At 41.4% G+C, this 12,635-nt stretch overlaps 1 protein-coding gene across 5 annotated transcripts in view; it reads left to right on the forward strand.

Moving 5' to 3' along the window:
- The window catches only part of SYNJ2 (synaptojanin 2), a 69,261-nt gene that overhangs the window by 55,419 nt on the left and 1,207 nt on the right, over positions 1 to 12,635 (forward strand). For all 5 annotated transcript variants that reach the window (XM_069787097.1, XM_069787098.1, XM_069787100.1 and 2 more), the window contains 8 exons: positions 1,002 to 1,220; positions 2,396 to 2,474; positions 3,738 to 3,906; positions 4,291 to 4,443; positions 7,068 to 7,202; positions 8,432 to 8,544; positions 9,263 to 9,371; positions 10,695 to 10,897. In XM_069787097.1, coding sequence (XP_069643198.1) covers positions 1,002 to 1,220; positions 2,396 to 2,474; positions 3,738 to 3,906; positions 4,291 to 4,443; positions 7,068 to 7,202; positions 8,432 to 8,544; positions 9,263 to 9,371; positions 10,695 to 10,897 — 1,180 coding nt within the window. The remainder of the gene's footprint in view (positions 1 to 1,001; positions 1,221 to 2,395; positions 2,475 to 3,737; positions 3,907 to 4,290; positions 4,444 to 7,067; positions 7,203 to 8,431; positions 8,545 to 9,262; positions 9,372 to 10,694; positions 10,898 to 12,635) is intronic.

Consider the following 12,635-nt stretch of genomic DNA (forward strand, 5'->3'; position numbering starts at 1 on the left):
GTGCTTATATAGAAATAGTTAACACTTCCTGTATTTTTTTATTTTTCCCTTTACTATTCCTTTCTAGCTCTGCTGTTGTTGCTTTCATATGTTCTGCTAATGCATATTCCAGAGCCTGCTCTATTGCAAGTAGGAGGCAGCCATCCCAGTTACTGCTTTGTGTGTATGTGCAGGTGGAAATCTGAGAATGTGGATTGCATCCACTGAGATGAGACAAGCTTTACTCTTTCAGACAGCTTTCTCAATTTTATTTAGTTCTAACACACAGAGGGGTCATTTGTAAGAAATGGCTGAAGAAGCAAGTTTGCAGCATTGACTGCTTATAATGTGATGGATTGACATATGTTTACTACATAACCACATTATACACTTAGAGTACTTTGTCCTTAGTTTTTGGAAGAAGGCATCTTTATGTGGCCTTGTCTAACAGAAAATAATGTATTGCCTTCCTGATCTATAGATGTTTTGGGAGATAGCTGTTTGATAATGAGTGAAGTATCCTGGTATTTCTAGACTGCAGGTTTGCTGAAGTGCTGCACACAATTGTTATTTGAATTCCTTTATGGTGTGTCCTCACTGTTACATTCAGTTAATGCAGGGCTGGTAAATATAATTAACAGTGCTCAAGGCATGATCTTCCACTGCAGGAAAAACGAAACAATCCACCAGGGTGAAATTCTGGTTTGTATTGCCAGCCACAGTGCTTTTTTGCAGCGAGACCTTAAGTAATTTGTTACGCTTCTCTTTCTGTGTAGAACATACATAATAATCACTTCCTTCTAAGGTATAGCAGGCTTAATTAAATATTTGCCATGAGATTTGACATAGTGGAGTTAAAAATGATCATAGAGATACAGAGTTTAAACAGGACACTGTCCTTCACACAACTAATTTCTTACCTGTCCTACTGCTTGACGTTGATTTTCATTTTATATAAGCATTTACCATTGGGTGATGTTGATCTTAATTTTAAATAAGCATTTCTCCTTTGTTTCATGTAGGCCAGTGTTAGCTATTGTTGAAGTGGAAGTTCAGGAAGTTAATCAAGCTGCCCGTGAGAGTGTTTTCCAGGAAGTGTCATCTTTCCAGGGACCACTGGATGCCACAGTAGTGGTAAATCTGCTATCACCAATGCCTGAAGAGAAGAATGAATTTCCTGAGGACTTGCGTACAGAGCTTATGCAAATGTTTGAGGACTATGGCACTATTGTTCTGGTCAGGTAAGTTTGGGATCTGAAATGGCGTGTCATCTGTTCAAAAACACAGACTAGAAATTCCCTTTTTGTCCTGACAGAATTAACTTTGTATTGTAAAGTAGTATGCTGAATTCCTTTACTGCATGTTAAATTCTTCATTAGACAATGATATCTTTTACCTCTGTCAGCATGTTAAAGAAATAGTCTAACACCTCCCTTGGCTGAGTGGAGAAGAATTTTATTCAGTACAGCACCATAAAGCAGAGGCTTTGATGTGAATCATCACCTTTAGATTCAGGCCTCATTTCCATGCATTGCTTCTGCTGGTGGGTCCTTGGGGCTCTGCTTCACTTACTCCAAAGAGGTCTGCTCTCTTACAGTACTCTTTCACACTTACTAGGATTTCCTGGCTGGCTTTCCTTTCTTTTGGGGTCATTTTGCTTATTTTTTAGTAGTATGGCTTCTCGCACTTTGAGAGGGAGACTGTGATACCTTCTGGCAGAGCAGTTTAATTTCATTCTGGTTGATCCTGTACAGGACTCCAGCATAGCTATGAGACTTCTGTTTTGAGAAATACAGGCAAAACACCTGACAGTTGACCTGGGAAACAAGACCAGAAACTTGTTTACGTTGTATTTGACCCATTTCTTAATGGAGAAAACTGATGACCTGTTGTTGTATGGTTTTATGAAGTACTAAATACAAGTTGAGCGTTCAAAAGCAGCCCTGCAGGAACAGCCGCACCACTTTGCTTGTGAAGAAGCAAGAAAAGAACGTGCTTTGGTGGTTTTGTTTTGTCTTGTTTTTAATTGCTTTAGAGCTTGATGGCATACTAGTCTTTGGGAACATTATGTGTCCTCTGAGCCGAGGGCTATGCAGAGCCATAGAGGTTAGTACAGAGGGAGCATTGATATCAGACTAGGTATCCTGTCAACAGCTGCTGAGATGTTTGTACTGCTGCTTCAGGAGTGACCCAGTAAAGGGCAGGGTGCTGGGGTCACACAAAGGAGGATGGGGGAGAGCAAGAGCCCAACTGGGATTCATAGATCACTTGCTCCTCCCTAAAAAATAGAGTTGTGAGGAAAATACAGCTAAAACCAAATACATAGCTGTACAAAACTATCATGCTTGCCTTAAGGCTTTTCATTCAATGGTGAAGTAAAATGCACTGTTTTCTGTCCTCTGCCTTTTTTTACTAGGATCAGTGGAGGTCAAATGCTGGTGACATTTGCAGACAGCAAGTCAGCTCTTCGTGTTATGGATATAGATGGTGTCAAAGTAAGACTCTCTCAAACCTATAATAATAATTTCATAACAAATTTCTCAAAAGTGGTTGCTTAGAATGATATAGTTGCATTTCTAGCTAAATCAAGTAGTGTTATTTTAAAGAAATTTAGTGCTCACAAAGTCCTTAGCTTTCACAGCTGCTGGGGCTTTTAATGCAGTATTTCAGTTTCAGGAGGGCAGGAGGTGACTTTTCTTGGAGCTCCTAAGCAGTGCTTCGTATCTGGCCTCTGATACCACTGCAGAATACATGGGTTCAGTCATTGTTTTGGCACTTGAAGCAGTTCCCTGAGATCATGTGTGACTTTATACTGTTGCCAAAGCATTGTCACAATCGTGGCTTGGAGATATTTTGTTTCTCTTAAGTGTATCAAATAAACTCCTTCTACCAAGCTGGAATAACATGATTCATTGGCCTCCATAGCAAACTCAGCATTAGCAGTAGGCGTTTACCTTGCCATCCCCTGCTCTTCCTTCCTACACACATACTCTGCAATTCATCAACCCCCTCATTTATGCTGACAAAACTGTTTGTGGGGCTGCACTATAAACTTAACATTGAAGTAATGGATTTAACCCTCATTCTTCTTTCATATTTGGAGTTTTATCCATTAATTTGGCTCATTTCATTGATGTAATTTATAGCACAGACGCAAACACAGTTGTATGTGCACAATGTGTGAAGGTACTGAGAGCCTGATTCAGGAACTTTCCAAAGTAATTTTGCTGCCGAAGCTGCTGCCTTGGACACATCTTACCCCAAATGTCATGGAGCAACACATATAAGCAGCTGTGGTCTTAATCTGTTTAATAATGTACTTTCTGTATACGTCAACCATCATATCTGGGATTTTCTGAGCAGACAGTATCCTTACAGATGGCATCAGGTAGCAAATTCTTGTGTGTTTTAAAGCTACTGACTCAAAAATGGAACCCTCCCACACCTTTATTACTATCACAGTATCATTTTGACAATATTTGATGTTTCACCTATTTCTCAAGTACTTCCCAAATGCAGCAGCAGTGCTTTTGAGCTGTGAAGTTAATTTTCTTTGAAGAATATTGTTACAGTCTGAAAACTTGGTTATGGGGATAGGAAGAGTGCTTCCTTTTCATTTAGCTTCTGAAATGAAGCTTTAGTTATATCAGTTTCTGAAACAGTTGTACAACAGATTGGCAGCACTTCCTTATTCTCTTCAGGTGTTCTCATTTTGTGAAGTTGCTTGGCAGGGGGAAACAATTCTTTCTTTGCATTAGGTCAGAGGCAGAACAGTGAAGATCCGGCCCAAGACCAAGGACTGGCTAAAGGGCCTTCAGGAGGAAATTGCTCGAAAACGGGACAGCATTGCTCCCATGTCCCCCATGGCAAACTCCTGTCTTCTGGAAGAAAATTTTGACTTCTCAAGTTTGGACTATGACTCAGAAGGTGAGCAGCTGGTTTCTAAGCTAAGTTGTGAGAAATTGCTTTGCTGACTTTGGTTGCACAGAGAAGGTACAGTATGAGTGTTAGTGGTATCTTAATTTGTAATGAAGCCACACTTCTTAAAAAGAGGATTGTAACTAAAGCCACGACCTGTCGCTGTACCTGGGCAGAGAAATGTTGCTTAGATCATCCTATCAATTCAGTGTTGTAACATATGTTAGCAAATCCAATGTACGGTACAGTTGTCTGTATAGAAACAAACTGTAATGAAACACATGGGTTACACAAGAAGCTTGCCCAACACATATATTAAATTCATTGATTGGTAGTAGAGAGAGACAGAGAATGCATTTGCTCACTAAGTCTTTATCTAATATTTTAATTCAGGTGATATAGTGGAGGATGAAGATGATTATTTAGATGATGCTTTGTGTCAGCACCTAGTAGCAGACACAGCAGAAGATATGCCTGAGGGCTGCGGACATTTCACATCCATAGGTCATTCAAACAAATCTGGACAAAACACACGGCTGTATAAAGGTAAATTACCTACATTCCTTAAAGTAAGACCTGAAGGTTTGTTGTTTGTTCTCCTTTTGTCTCTATTTCCTTGCTCATTTATATTTTCATTGTAGGTCCTCTAAAGGTAAGGATCATTTTTTTGGTACATGGTCATGCTCAACCCCCCTTGAGTTAGTGACTGTAACTGAGGCATAACAGCAATACAAATAATAAAGCTTAGATCTTCCTTCTCTCCAGCCCAGGGCAAGGCAGGAGTGCTGAGAAATCCTGGTTTCCTTTTATAGTCAGGAGAAATTAAGTCTTTTTATCCATTTCATGTTGTTCAGCACCAGAGCATACACAAAAAATTGTCCGTTATTTTCTTATTAGTGAGGGCCAGAGCAAAATCAAACCAAAGGAATCAGTGATAGGCTTGACCCTGGCCTTTGAGCAATAGCTGTGGCAGTGCAGTTAGGTGTAAGCTGGACAGTTCAGGAGGTTGTTGTGTTGAGATTACTTACTTCAAAGAAGCCTAGAGTTTCTCCTTTGTTCCTATTTTATTTATTTCTGAAGAATTCGCAGCTCACACAACAGGTATATTCATTCTTTTAGTGCTTTAGTGTTACCTTTTTTCCTGGTCACATGGCTTGTTTGCACATTATTGTGAAATGACTTGGTAAACAGAAGATAAAGCTGTGAAAAGAATACAGATAAAAACTGCAGCAAGAACTAGCCAAGCCAGTGGTGGTCTTATAATGGGATATGATCAGGACATGCTGTGGTGACCAAGCATTGACAGGCTGGGCCACGTATTAAACACTTCATCATGACAGCAAGTGATTCAGTAGCTGTCTTTCTACACTCTCTCAGAAGTGCTTTGTCTTCTGACATAAAAGTGAAAACTTTAATACCTTCAAAGGTTGAGTCAGAAGTAGAGTTCAAAAAGATTAAATGAAATTCGTAAGTTTACACAGACAGATTTTCCAAACAATCAGAGTGATATACAAGCTTTCTTGCCCACCTTGAGTCATAGGCTGGGTGCAGTGTGGCCAGACCCAGAAACCTAGCCCTGAGCCGAGGAGTAATCTGTCGGTATTAAATACTGTGAAGCCAATCACTTTGTATTATAGGATGCCTTGCCCTCCAAACACCTCTGGCCTACTGTGTGATGATTCATTAAGCTACAGAGAATTGCAGTGATTCTTTTCACCCACACTAACTCTTCTCCACAAAAAATATCACAAAGTAAAGGGAGATTATAAAGTATAGTTTGAAGGAGGTCAAGGTGGGGTCATGATCTCACACAACTCAAAATATGATATATTCAATCCATCTTGAAAGTCTCTGCAATTTCAGATGCCTCCATAAGCCTTCAGTTCTGCCTGAGCAACTCCTAATTGAAGGTATGACGATTGTATAGCTGGTGTTAGACACAGATGGAAACCAATGACAGACAGGACAATGTGTACATGTGTTTCTAAGGTCAAAGAAGGGCATAGCCTCACAAAATGGATGTCCTGGGGAGCCATTGCCTAAAACCAGCAGCCTTTTAGGGGAAGGGATAGACTGGTGGTGGCTGGTTTTTGTCTCGTGTTACTGTCAGAATTTCAAGCCGTGCATTTAGGCACCTGCATGACTCCTTGGATCCTACAATGAGCCTGTATCTGCAGCTCAGAAGTATTGAAAATGCAGAGAGAAGGGGGAGGGCAGGTTGGGCAGATCACAGGCTGTGTCTATGTGGCTGCCATCCGCTGCTGAGTGGGAGTAGGAAACTGTGAGGCAGCTCAGTATTCCCTGCAGAGCACAGCTTTCTGAAAAACAGGAACTTGTGTAAAAATGCCTGAAGTATGAGAGACTGCTGCTACACAATTCCTTCCCCATCCTCTCCAAACCACAGGGACGAAACCAAACCCAGTGGATTTTGGAGCCCTAAAGAACAGAGCTGCATGGCTTGGCAGCCATGGCAGGGTGAGAGAACTGAAGTGAAAGCCCTCAACTTCAGCATAAAGTAATCCATACTTCTTGCCTCTCCAGCTGTCATAGAGGTTTAGACGTGATGAAAGACTGTGTAATAGCCTAGTCATGTAAAGTGCAGCCCAGGGCTAGCAGATTGAGCTAGGTATACCTGTTAGGAGACGTTGCTGGAAAGCAGAGATGTGATGAGTGAGCCATTCAGACAAATTTTTCTCTGGTATAAAAACAGTTCTCCCAAGCAAGGAAAGCTGTCTAATCCTCAGAGGGAACTCCTGTGTTTAGGAAGGAAGAGCAAGGGATCCACTGTGACTAGCCTCCTCATGGCTGCCATGACACAGTTTGAATGAGAGCAGGTTGCCGCCAAGTCTGGCTGTGAAAAGCTCAGAATCTAACAAGGTGACTAGCAACCCTGAAACCAGATGCAGGCAGTCTTTGTATCGGCACAAACAGGTAATAAATGCTGGAAAAGGAGAGAGAGAGAGAAGCGTTTGACAAAAGGGTAGATGTTTCCAGGAGTGGAAGCAGGAAGACATTCAGGGAGAGCAAAACAATACGAAAGGAGCCATGTCGTGTTGCTGAGATACCTGGTTGAGGCTTGCCATTCTTAATCATCTCTCTCCTGACCACCTGGATTTGGTGCATCTCACCCAGCGGGTATCTAATACAGAGCCTTTCTAAAATTCCCCTAGATGATACAGACCTGGCTGATTTGAAGCAAGAGCTGGAGGCAAGTGGGGAATGCCACCGCCGGTCTCCAAGCAGGTCTCTGTCCATTCCTACCAGGCCTCGGCCACTTCAGCCACCACAGAGGCCTCCCCCTCCTGGTGAGTCTAACTTTCTTTACTGTTGCGTTGGCCCCAGCTTAACAGTTTTGCCTGCCATTTCTAGGTGACACAGAAAGTAATACCTTGTTCTGAAACAACAAGCCATTGAGGTACTTGTACTTACTTCCCAGTTGGTTTCAGCCCAACTATGGCTGCAGTTAGCAATGGGAGAAGTTTGTCTTTAGGACGACAGATACTCGACAAAAAAATGCCCTTAGTGAGGATGGAATGGCCCATATGTTTCATACTAACTCATCACTCAGCAAGTTGACCAGCCACTTTGTGGCAATAAAAATAAATATCAGTATTTATGCCTCCTGACTTGCAAAGTCACTGAATGTTTTCTTACAGTTTGGGTTTTTTCTGACTTAATTGTAACCTTCCTTTTAAAAAGCTTTGATGAAATACTTGTTTTGGACAGTTCTTTTTCCTTTCCTGCTTTGCAAGCAATTCCTGCTTGCTTTTGTGTTTATGAAAGAAATGCAAAGTGGCTTATGATTTTCAGTGAGGCACAAAGGGGAAGTGATGCTCTTTACCTAAGCTCTACCCACCTGAGATGCTATCAGTGCTATGCTGCTCCTGTTTTTATGGCTACTTCTGGCTGAATGCTGATTGCTACATCAGCATAATCATCTTTGCCTTCTGTAGGACACGAGCTATACATCACATTTTTCTTGCAGCCCCAAAGTCTCTCTTTGTGCATATTTTCCAGTCTTAAATTAAAGGTTCTGTCAGACTCACTGCTGGAAGATGAGTTCTTTGGGATTATTCCCATTCATTTCTGAGTCTCTTGCAGAGAAGTGACAACACTGGTATCTGTATTTCTGTGCTTGGAATGCAATGTTAATGCTCAGCTGAGGTTATTAAATTAATTAAATGGAAGCAAGACTAACTAGGAAACTGCTTCCTCATACAGTTCAAGATTTCAGCATTTTATGCAGTGTTGAGATTTTTTTTTTTTCCACCTTAGATTAGACCAGTAACTGTTCAGCCCCTCATTCCTCCTAGATTAAAGGGTTTTGCTCTTGGCAATCAGGCAGAGGGACTCAAGGTCCCCATTGTCCTACAGGAAGATCTTACCTAATATGTCTGCCCTTGGAGGAGCAAGGAGGGTGACAGTGTCTCTCTTTTATTTATCACAATTTCAAAGCACATTGGTTTTGCTCTATTGCAGATAAAATGTTGTACCAGGTCTTGAATGTGAAAAGCCACTTTTATTCCTCTTTCAGCTGGAACATCAGGCAAAAAGTCCCCCTCAGATGGTTCCCTCTCTCCAGGAAGCCACTCCACCTGCTCCATCCTGGCAATGGCAAAGCTGCTACCTGGAGCCCCTCAGCAGCCAGTGAGTCCTGCCACTCAGCATTGTCCATGCCCATCTACATAGATGCTGTAGATATTGAGCATCACATACATGATGCACCCATCATACAAGGAAGGAAGTCTTATCACATGCCTGAGCTGGAAATGCTAAGATGAACTTCTTGTACTGTAATACTAGACTGTAGGACCTGCTAGACACCAGAACAATGTTATTAAATTGCCAGGAATTAGAATGGCTGAAGAGGGAGAGAGAGAATTGTGCAAGACCAGGGCACTGTTGGTTTATTCCACGTGCTGCTTTCTGACAGATGCTAACTTGAATTTTCAACGCCATGATAATATGCTTTAATTCTTTTCTCACCTCTTTTTTGATGGGCCATGCTAGTGCCCAGCAGCATACAAGAAAAGTCTTGACCATTGCCAGCAAGGCTGCTAGCCCTCCGAGTAGACCAAGACTGAAATGTGGAAACACTTCCCCACTCCTTTTTTGTTGGGTGAGAACCCTAATGTATTGAACAAGGGTCTAGCTGTGGCAGTAAGCCATTGGCCTATCTGTCGGCTGGTAACAAAGATGTAATATCTGCCAAAAGACTCCCCACCATTTCTGTAGTATTTATAGATTGCTGAAAGGCTGCTGGCAAAACTAGATTTTTACAGGTGTGTGAGCTTAGCTGTAAGATTACAGGTGTACAAGAAAAAACAGTTTTCTCAAGATGACTCATTATTATTTTTTTTTAAAGCCTAAAGTCCGGACTGGAATAAGTAAACCTTACAACGTCAAGCAGATCAAAACAACTACAGCTGAGGAAGCAGAAGAAGCTATTAGATGTCTTATGGAAGCCAAAGGAGGTGAGCACAGCTTTCTAAATGACTTCTAAAAATCTTTAAATAAAGCAAACTGTAGGTGTATTCATCCTTTCCATCATAGCCCAGATGCACGTATTTCTATTCAGCATCTCACCTGAACATTGACATACACATTCTTGCAAGATTGTACTTTGTGTTCTCTGTCAGTTTTGGTAATATTAACCTTTATTTTTCCAAGATGACTCAAGTTGTATATTTTGTTGTAGAATCTGTTGCTAGGAGCACCTTGGGTTATTTATGTCCAGACTTAGTCTGAGAAGTTAAAATATAAAGATGGGATCTTCCTAAACTGATGGCACCTGTGTTATCTCAGGGTTGCATAAAGGATATTTGCCACTCTATTTAGCGAATACTCACTATTCCAAGCAGGACTAGAGAGCAAATACAGCTATGGGAGAAATAACCTGGATTCTGTTCACATTTGGACAACAAGTATAGTTGTAACCTAGATAGATAGAAGCTTGCACCACTTTAGCTTGAATAGTTACACTAAAAGGCTACTTTGTGTACAGGTTCTCCCTGTAATCCCTGGAGAAGAGTGCCTCCTGCAAGGGAGGTTAGAGCAGGAAACTAGGTTAGGCATTGAAACTTAGGCAGCATGAATATACCCTCCAGAGTTGCAGGTAGTCTTTGTGCTGATGCTGTATGAATGAAAAAAAATGCAGTATGACTGAGATAGCTACCTGAGTTTGCAAGGCTCTCAGTTTAGGAGAAAAACATCCCCTTTCATTTGTAAATAGAGCAAATGCAGTTTGGAATAATCCAAAGGCATCTTGATGTTTGTTCCTTAGAGAGTGCTGTATATTCGGTTTTTAAATCGGATTTACTCTCCATTAATTTTGAAATTCACAGTAAGCATTCCACTCAGTCCCACTGAGAAAGAGCATCACTTTCAGTCCCTTGTGCTGTACCACCACTTGGCATTTACAGTTCTTCCCAAAGTACAAGATGTGCTCAGTATCGTTATCTTGATTATCCAGATAAGGAGACAAGGGCAAAAGGAGACTCAGGACTTGAGTCTAGTACTCCTGAACTCTCAGGCAGTGTTTTATCCACTTGGCCAAATGGTGGCACAGCACTGCTGTTTTGGCATGAAATTATTTCAGACAGGGGATTTTTTTTCCCCTAACTGCCTCTTACAAGTGTGTCAGGATTGCAAAGCTCTGTGTTTATTTCTAAAACCTACCTTCCTTGCCTGAGAGCACTCCCTTTAGGCATGCACATTTTGGGACACATGACTGTGAAAGAAATTATCTTGAAGCTACATTCTGATCAAGCCAAGACGCTAATTGTTTTTGCTTTCAGGACTACAGGATGATGCAGTAAAGCCTGCTCCAACTAGAAACCAAACGTTCACCAAACTCGAGCCTCTTCCCAGCATCACAAAGTCAGCATCATTTCAAGGGTCGCAGGCAGGACCAGCGCTTGTGCCCCATCGCCCGCCACCCAAAGTTCCAACTACAAAAAAGCCAGTACCTCTGCAAAGGACCGGAGTCAAGGCAGAAAATGTAAGATAGTTGCAGCAAAATACATTGTAGTCACCAAGGCATAAAAGTGTACTAGGAGATCAGAAATGAAAAACAGCCTTGAGTTCCTTACTCAGCCATATTCAGCTTTTCTATTTGTCAGTCCATTCTCTTAGATTTTGTTACTTTTCTTCTGGTTCGTCTGAATCTTGTCAGGATTTAAGACTCATCCGTTCTTTGTCACAGTGTTTACTTTTGACCACATCACGAGTGGTCTGCTCTGTATTGATTTAAGGCAGCTTCTCCATCAGTATGCTCCTCTGTGTCCTGTTGAGAACATCTAACTTTTCTTACGCACCTTATAATGGGATTCAGCCTTTCACTTTGGATTCTGGATTCTACTCAAGAGTTCAGGTTCTTAAAAATACCAACCTGTAGGTGTTGCGGGTTTAATCTGTCTCTCTGTCAGGTCTCTACAATGAAGATAATAGTTCTTCACCTCTAGAGCTGCTAGAATGAGTAATGGTGAAAGCAATTTAAGTACAAGAGAGAGACAAATATAACCTTTTATATTCTTCCTTTGACAGAACCTCTGCTAGGAACCTCTGTTCTAAGTTGTTAGGACTCCTGCCTTACCTTCCTTTGTGAAGGCATTCACTCCTTCTCTATCATGGACTTCGTGCAATCTCTACTTAAGAGATTCACAAAATTAAAAAAAAAAAAACAAACCCAGACAAGTGTGTGCCCTTTCCTTGAACATTCCGTAAGAAGGAACAGTCTGTTTATGTTGCCGCCATTCCCAAGGCACTCCTGAAAGGTGCTGAGAGGGACTCCTCTGCTGGTGTCAGTTACATGAACTCTCCCACAGGAATATATCTATTGCACTTTTACTCTATCCACTCCTTACTCTGAGTGAATTCAGATGGGAGTCATGTACTTGAAAACCTTTACCTGATCCACCTCTATCGTTAAAAAAGCATGCAATCTATTGTAGGCAACTTAACAACAGCATAGAGACAGAAGTGGCAGGGGATATGTTCATCGTGAAATACTGACTGAGTATTTTGATGGCATTAAAAAGCCTGTATATTTTAATACTATGGGAGAGTAGCAAAGAATTAAAATGCTTTCATTCAGTCACACTAAGTGTGAGAAATCTGAAGCAGCCACTGCCCTCTTAGTCTGAGCTGGGCTCCACTTATTTATGTATTTTAAAATGGTGAATATATGCTAGATTGTGCTTCGAGAGTTTACTTTTAGCTTCAGTTCCTAGCATCAGTGAGACATGACAGAGCCATTAATACATTTCTTGGGTTAGCTTAAACTAATTGTCCTTCAGCCTTAGGTATCAGAATGTACCCAAAGGCATGTGCTAATGGCCCCGTTAATTTAGCCCTCCCTATGCATTCTTGCTTAAATAATGTTAGCCAGCAGAGAGATGTAACAAATAAATAACTCTTCAGAACTGTGTTAATTTGGCCCGGAGCAAAATCCTAACATGAAAGAGAGATGGTCAGAAAGACATGTATTTCTCATACAGGGAGTGAACAGGCTGTAGGATCCTTGTCCTCAAATAGCACTCTGTAAATGAACACGGGTCCAACGCACAATGCAGGAGAACAGAACCAAGCAGGTACAGTGTAAAACTGTGCTGTCAAGCCTCCTCATTGTGCTGCTGGTTTTTTTCTTCCAGTACTGTCAGCTTTTCTCAGTAATGCCATCAGTAAGACTTGCACTAGTAGTGACTCAGAGTTTAAGGTACCCTTTTTGTTCTCAAATT

The sequence above is a fragment of the Haliaeetus albicilla genome, chromosome 7, assembly GCF_947461875.1.
Source record: "Haliaeetus albicilla chromosome 7, bHalAlb1.1, whole genome shotgun sequence".
Taxonomy (NCBI): domain Eukaryota; kingdom Metazoa; phylum Chordata; class Aves; order Accipitriformes; family Accipitridae; genus Haliaeetus; species Haliaeetus albicilla.